The sequence below is a fragment of a genome, unplaced genomic scaffold (assembly GCF_019419815.1).
Source record: "Pyrus x bretschneideri cultivar Hongxiangsu unplaced genomic scaffold, Pyrus_bretschneideri_v1 Contig15, whole genome shotgun sequence".
Lineage (NCBI taxonomy): Eukaryota > Viridiplantae > Streptophyta > Magnoliopsida > Rosales > Rosaceae > Pyrus > Pyrus x bretschneideri.
In genome coordinates this window covers 2,349,218-2,357,251 of record NW_025999446.1, presented here as the reverse complement: position 1 = coordinate 2,357,251, position 8,034 = coordinate 2,349,218, and the positions used below count along the sequence as shown (strand labels likewise).

At 38.3% G+C, this 8,034-nt stretch overlaps 1 protein-coding gene across 1 annotated transcript; it reads left to right on the top strand.

Annotated features, from left to right (window-relative positions):
* The first annotated feature begins 6,320 nt into the window (after positions 1–6,320).
* LOC103936352 lies at positions 6,321–7,805 on the top strand. The gene is made up of 4 exons (XM_048580576.1): positions 6,321–6,495; positions 6,754–6,804; positions 7,032–7,234; positions 7,508–7,805. Exons 1-4 carry the CDS (start codon positions 6,450–6,452, stop codon positions 7,640–7,642), a joined length of 435 nt encoding a protein of 144 aa, XP_048436533.1. The 5' UTR covers positions 6,321–6,449; the 3' UTR covers positions 7,643–7,805.
* The last annotated feature ends 229 nt before the right edge of the window (positions 7,806–8,034 follow it).

Genomic DNA, 8,034 nt, shown 5'->3' with positions numbered 1-8,034 from the left:
CATGCAAAGCACGAGAATGTGATGGCCAATGCCTCAAAGTTAACTCAGCCACAGAAGGGCATGCAACCTCATCACCAATAGCAATAAGAACTTCCAATAATTTCTCCATGTAGTTCCCTGCGTAAAAATTTCAGAGAAGACATAATATGTATCTGTCGAAATATGGTGCTGAGCCCATCATCATGAATCTAAAAGATGTAGAGAAGAAAAAAAAAATTCAAACATCATAAATTGCTCACAATTATTAGGGCTACCTATAAGCCCTTGCTCAAATGTCCAGCGGGATATACTGATTACTGAGAGAACCCATTGAGCATGACAATGTTCCCGGCTGGTTCCAGACAACCGAATCTTTGGTATCAGTCTCTACAGCTTGAAGATAACATCGAAAAGCACTGTCATAATATGCTAAACGTTGTTGAAGGTTCCGCAGACCCAAAAGGAAGACTGCCATCGAAAAATGTTCGTTGAAGATCTTACGCTCACCTGCGCGTTTTCTATAAGAGGATCTTTTAGGACGGATTCTAACAGCTCGGCGGCCTTTTTGTATTCTTTAACTTGCAACTTGTGAAATCCTTCATGATATGTTTGTGAAAGACGGAATTCCTGCCATGACCAAACTAAACAGTACGAACTCTATCTAATCACTGATCAGAAAAGAAAACATCTTCAGCTGAGAAAATCTAAGCGCTTATGAATCGGACTACCATACAGAAAACCCGCATTCAATTCACATTTTCCGGCTCACTCATTTGTTGAAACAATGATAAGAAGTTCAATAAATTTCCCAGATATTAATGCTACACAGAAGTCAAATTTCTCTCCTCTGTTCTCATCAAGTTGACTTCTGCTAACAATGCTCGAAATTTACCCACAATAATACAATCATATAAAATTCAAACACATTGAGCTAATCCAACAAAAAAATAGCTGAACTGTGAAAGAAAAAGTGTAGAGAGAGAGGGGGGCATGCCTGAGCTTCTTTGGGGGGAGGCTCCCATTTGACTTTGGTAGCTGCAATCGAGAACTGAAAAAGCATAGAAATTCAGAACACGAAGACCGAAACAAAATCGAAAAAAACACTAAAAATTAAATAAGCTCGATCGAACGAAAGAGGCGTTCGAATTACTTACCAATTCGAATGCAGTTATACTACTTATATTTACTAAAAAGGGATTAGGGTTTTTTCTCTGCGAAATTAAGCCAAAAAAAAAAAAAAAAACAATTTGATTAGAGCCGGCTGAGCAGCTCTCATCTAAACTAATATAAGGCTTTTTATATTAGCATTTCAAGATGTAAAGAGTGTAGGGTGTGGTGGTTGTGACATCCCGTCCCGAGATTATAAAAACGTACGTGTAAATTGACCTTTTTACCCCTAGTTCGTTACATTTACGTTTAGTGTTGTTTTGTGTGGTGTGGCATGTGTTGGACCACACACACACTCACACACACTGTCTCTATCTCTCCCGTGATTCCCTCTCCCTCTGTCTCTTCTCTGTCTCTCTCTCTCTCCCGAGCTCCATTCTTTCTTCTTCTTTCTTCAAACTCATACGGACAAACACCAAACTCACCCAAAACATCATAGATCGAGGGAACCAACTACACCATTGAACTCGTGAGGTTGAGAGGAGCACGACCATACTATTTTCAGGTGAGAAATCATTAGTTTTCACGTCGATTCGAAGTAATCCGTTTTGATTACTATTCATGCAAACTTAGTCTAGCATGTTTTTGGACTTTTTAAGCTTGTAGATGTGTTGGTGAGGTCCCAAGGAGCTTGGGAGTGCTTCGTTGGGCGATTTTGGACGTTGGGATTGCCCTGTTCAAAGTTGGCCGGTTTTAGATTGTGTGGACAGGTATAATTCCTTGATTTTTAGGCCTTAAAAGTAGTCTATCGTGATTCTACTAGTCCTAAGCTTCATTTTGGTATAAAGATCGAGAAAAATGGTTGAAAAACGAGTGAGATATCGAAGTTTGAAAATTTTCCAGTTTTCCGGCAACGGCGCCGGAGAAGGTGACGGAATATTCCGTCAGGATTCTGATGGAATATTCCTGACGCCGTTAACGGAATCTGTCAGTTTTGACGGAATATTCCTAACGGCGTCAGTTGACGTTGTCAGTGTGCATGGCACGTGGCCGCGCGTGGGGGGCGCGTAGGTCCGTGCCTATTCTGGCGCGTGGGGGCTCGTGAGGGGTCCAAAAATTATTTTAAAAATATGGTTGTGATCTTGAGGTTGTGTAGAGCACGTTGGTATATTCATTTGTCCATTTTGAGCAATGTATGAGAAGTTATTACGAGAAGTTGGTTATGTGCTTTTAAATTGACGTTTTTGTAGTTGTTTCGCGTATAGGTGATACGTATCCCGAGGACGAGCGTGGTCACTCGAGGTTGGGGGGCTACAACCCTTCCACATATCAGTGAGTGGGCTTTTGGTTTTCCGTATATACCTATATGCAATTATATTCCCAGAAATTAAATAAAAAGGGTTATTTGTTTCATGCCATGCACCATATGTTTGTCGTTTATGTATCATCACATGCATTAGTAGTGGCATACATATATATATATATATATATGCGTATTGGGTGCTGTGGACGCACAGGTAAGTGTCAGGTAAAGGTTATTCATATTTACATTCAGCAGTAGTTTGAGATGCTTAGCGTGCTCATAACCTGCACCCCCGGTGTTAGTGCTCCCGCCCTGAGCAGGGCACAGTCCTTCACGTGATGTTCACCTCCCACACCACATGCTCAGCTTGGATCCAAGCTAGGTGCACAGTCCTATCGTACAGACCACATTAGGTGGTTCCGACTCGTAGGTGACCCGCGATTATTCGCACAGCCTTCACGTGATCGTAGCACTAGAGCGTATATATATACGTCACACCCAGGCCTGTCGTACAGACCACTTTAGGTGGTTCTGACTCGTGGGCAGGTTCAGTTGTTTAGTTGTTGAGATTGAGATTTGAGCTCTAGATTCAGCCGTACAGGTCACTTTAGGTGACTCCGGCTGCCAGTAATAAGTTATTGACACGGTTTATACCTGAGCACTTGCATATTATTATGAGGCTTTGAGCGTGACGGCCTACCTTGAGCATATTTGGCATATTTATACCTATGTATATATGTTTATTTTCTGGGAAGTATACAGGTTTTACGGCGAGGGGTTAGAATGTATTTTACTAAATGGTTTACAAAGAACTTTGTTTTTGCCCACTCACGCTTTTGTTTTTCGCCCCTTCAGGTTCTAGTAGCTTAGCGGGTTCGGTGGTTTTCCCAGAGGACGTCCCGGCATTTCTGACAGACACTCACCGATATAGGGTCACCTTCGGGTGTACTATTGTCATATCATTCTCTTTGGACTGCTGTAGTCTTGCTCTGAATTTAGCGTTTCACTTACGCTAGCACTAGTCTTAGTACTTTGTATGCTAGTTTTTTTTTTAAATTATTCGTACTTTTACATTACTATCTCATTAGCTTCCGCACGTGCACATGGCTACATCACCTTCGTGTGACGGCCAGCACGCCCTGATCTTGGTCGGGGTGTGTCAGTGGTAGCATGGAAAAATATTGTTGGCTTATTGTTAATTCATTATGAGGTTTAACTTAGTCTCCTACTTTTCCACCTGTTTAGTATAGACAATATTATTTGTTCCAAGTATATGAGATGCATTAAGATAAACCTTGATTGAAAAAACAAATGTGGGGTGCATTAAGATAAATTTTGATTGAAAAGCTAAATGTGGGGTGTATTAAGTATGCGGGTTGTATTCAACAATACGTGAGATGTTAACAAGCCTTATTTAATAATCACAATTAAGTTGAAATGTTAAAATAGTCCCTGTGTTTTAGTCATTGAGTCAATTTAGTCCATATGTTTTCAATTGTCCAATTTGATCATTGTGTTTATCTCCTTTAGCCAAGAATATTTTCATCTAATTTCTGTAAAAAAAAATTATAAATTATTATAAACTTATTTATTAAATTATTTATTTTATTTAAAATATTTAAAATTAAAATTAAATTAAAATTAAAAGAAAAATTATTCTCCTTCCAACTCCCCAACCTCCTCCCTAACATTGCCCCCTCTTTTTTCTACGTCACAACCTTAATCATTTTTCAGATTAGAAGTTTTATCTCTTATATGTGTTATTTCTTATTGATTTTTATTTTTCTGTAAAGAGAAAGGATAATTATATCTAGTATAATTTTTCATATAAATTTTTTAAAAGAGATGGAATGAAATGTTCATAATTAACTAATATAGACAAACACAAGGATTAAATTAGTCAATTCAAAAATACGGGAACTAAGTTGACTATATGACTATAACACCGTGATCATTTTAATATTTAAGCCTCACAATTCAGATTCACTGGTTAAAATAAAAAATAAAAAAAATTGAGAATCACATGTCATAACAATTTCTCCACCCTGAGGAGACTGAAAGTGAACTAAGATACGAAAAGCTAAAACCCTAGAGCCGGCAAAGGCCCTCTGGACGGTTGGGTTGTTTTGGGTTGTGTCCTCGTCAGTGAGCAAAATGGGTCGTGGCGGCGGCGGCGGCCGTCTGGTTCCCGCTCCGGAGGTGAGAAAACACGGAAATTCGATCTGTTTATGTTTTATGTTGTTGATCCCAGCTGATTTCTCCATCTTATCTGTGGCTCGCGAGGTTTTGGTCGATCTTCCTTTAATAGCCTCCTTGGTTTTCCCTTCTTTTTTGGGATCCGTATATAAAACTATGGTTTGGTTTGGCTTGGTAGTTAATTATTCATTTGCATAATTTTGGGGGTTTTCCCAAAACCCTAACCTAACCTGATAAAAAAATTTCATGTTTAATCTGCAGGATTCAGATCCTCCCGCTTCCGTTCCCGTTCCTCTGGCACAAGTTTAACAACCTTGCAATATGGAAGGCGGATCACACATTGGGAATCATTCGTATTTTCCTTCTTTTCCAAAAGAGACAAGGAAATATAGAATTCTTGGTGGGCTTTTTCCTTGTTGCCATCCAAAATAGATACCGTCCACTTAACCAGAAAAATCAAACCCAGAAGGAAGTGTTACTTGTTAAAGGAGAACCATCTAATGATACATCCTGGCAAACAGAGGCGTTCACGGATATTCCATCAGTACCAAAGAATCTCTTAAGCCCAAAAATAATTTCATCTTCCACGGCTACTGATTCAATAATTTTACGAAGATGGTAAGATGCCAAGACATGAATTCAGATAGCCTGGAAACATCGGAAGACAATGACCCAAGATTATAATAAAGTTCAGCAAGAAAGAGGCAACATTTGGTGCTCATATCCTTCCCCCAATTCCTTGTAATCCCTTCCAACCCCAAGAACTTAACAAATGCATCCTGAGACAAAATACCTCTACTAGCAGCCTCCTCTAAAAGCAAATGAGCCACAGGGAAAGCACCATGGTTATTTGATGTTTTTTTTCTAATAAATCTGGACATCTCACCCTATTGTTGGCTCATTGTTAGCTCATTATGAGGTTTAACTTAGTCTCTTATTTTTCCACCCGTTTAGTATAGATAATATTGTTTGTTCCAAGTATATGGGATGCATTAAGATAAACTTTGATTGAAAAAACAAATGTGGGGTGCATTAAGATAAACTTTGATTGAAAAGCCAAATGTGGAGTGTATTAAGTATGTGGGTTGTATTCAACAATACGTGGAATGTTAACAAGCCTTATTTAATAATCACAATTAAGTTGAAATGTTAAAATGGTTCCTGTATTTTAGTCATTGAGTCAATTTAGTCCATATGTTTTCAATTTGGCCAATTTGATCATTGTATTTATCTCCTTTAGCCAATTAAGAATATTTTCATCTAATTTCTGTAAAAAAAATTTATAAATTATTTTACACTTATTTTATTAAATTATTTATTCTATTTAAAATATTTAAAAATAAAATTAAATTAAAATTAAAAGAAAAATTATTCTCCTTCCAACTCCCCAACCTCCTTCCTAACACTACCCCCTCTTTTTTCTACGTCACAACCTTAATCATTTTTCAGATTAGAAGTTTTATCTCTTATATGTGTTATTTCTTATTGATTTTTATCTTTCTGTAAAGAGAAAGGATAATTATATCTAGTATAATTTTTTTTATAAATTTTTTAAAAGAGATGGAATGAAATGTTCATAATTAGCTAACATAGACACGAGAATTAAATTAGTCAGTTCAAAAATACGGGAACTAAGTTGACTATATGACTATAACACCGAGATCATTTTAATATTTAAGCCTCACAATTCAGATTCACAGGTTAAAATAAAAAACAAAAAAAATTGAGAATCACATGTCATAACAATTTCTCCACCCTGAGGAGACTGAAAGTGAACTAGGATACGAAAAGCTAAAACCCTAGAGCCGGCAAAGGCCCTCCGACGGTTGGGTTGTTTTGGGTTGTGTCCTCGTCAGTGAGCAAAATGGGTCGTGGCGGCGGCGGCGGCCGTTCTGGTTCCCGCTCCGGAGGTGAGAAAACACGGAAATTCGATCTGTTTATGTTTTATGTTGTTGATCCCAGCTGATTTCTCCATCTTATCTGTGGCTCGCAAGGTTTTGGTCGATCTTCCTTTAATAGCCGCCTTGGTTTTCCCTTCTTTTTTGGGATCCGTATATAAAACTATGGTTTGGTTTGGCTTGGTAGTTAATTATTCATTTGCATAATTTTGGGGGTTTTCCCAAAACCCTAACCTAACCTGATAAAAGAATTTCATGTTTAATCTGCAGGATTCAGATCCTCCCGCTTCCGTTCCCGTTCCTCTGGCACAAGTTTAAAGAGTACGTACGAATTTAGTTGTTTTCAATTTCGTTGCATGCTGCTGGGTGGGTGGGGCTTCAACACTTTGATATTATTAATCTTCATGATCCGCACTTCCCCGTCACGTTAATTAGGTTTATCTCGTAATTAATTGCCGGTATCATTTCATTTCGTGGTCTATCATCAGTTCTCTCTGTGTAATTACAAAACTATTATGTAATGATAATATCTAAATTAATTCTGTTAGGTCCTAGTGCCCCTGATGAGGTGGTGGTGAGATATTCGAACGGCGGCCCTGTTAGGGTTGTTCGTCCTTCAGACGTTGAAGGAGCTGCGTTTCAGAGTAATTTATATTCCGAGTATGATAAATACGGGACTCCTTCCGAATACTTGCCTTGTGAGGGATTTGAGATTTGTGGCTGCAAAAAATTGCTTATGTCTGCGATTGAGGTATTTATACTTGTCTCGGTTTCTTCTTCTTCTTCTAGTACCATATACAAGTTTCGTCTTGCACGTGGCTTATAGCTTTTACATGATCTCCATCAGTTTTCTGGAATCGGAAACCGAATGATATAACTAGAGCACTTGTTAATCAGTTCCTATGAATAAAATCAACTTCTGCGTGATTGGCTAGCCCTGTATTGCGATTAAATAGAGAAATCAAGCCAATATTTTGAATGAAAACCTCTTCATGTTTATTTATTTTTATTGTTTTTATGCTAGACAACCCTATTTGATGGGTGTGACAGTCCCGTCGGTTTGTCTTGCCGCCTTTTCTTGGAACTTTATTGTGGTGTTGAGGTGGACATTGGTGCGTTAAAGAAAGGCTCGACTTGCAGTGGTCCGGTTCAAAAATGAACATCCTCAACAATGGCTTGCTCAAAGCTCTGGATATTGTGAAACCCTTTCTTATGTCTTATTTGTTGTTTTCATTGCTTTTTCATACATGGTTTGTAATCTCTTCATAATTCCAACGTGACATGAAATGCACTCCTAATTCCATATGCTTTTGTCGATGCAACGGAGTGGCTTAATTACTTTGTGGTATCGAATTGGAGGTAGTCATAGATGTGGTACGCTTTTCCACGAATTTTTATTCAATCTTCTTGCGGAAGATCGATGTAAACATTTATTTGTCGTCAAATTTAATCTCTGCTTACCGAACCGAGAGTTCTTCAAGTTGAAGATCCAGCAGAGGTTGGATTTCCAGGTTTCTTGAGATGAAGGGTGGATTTTGACGCATTACGGCC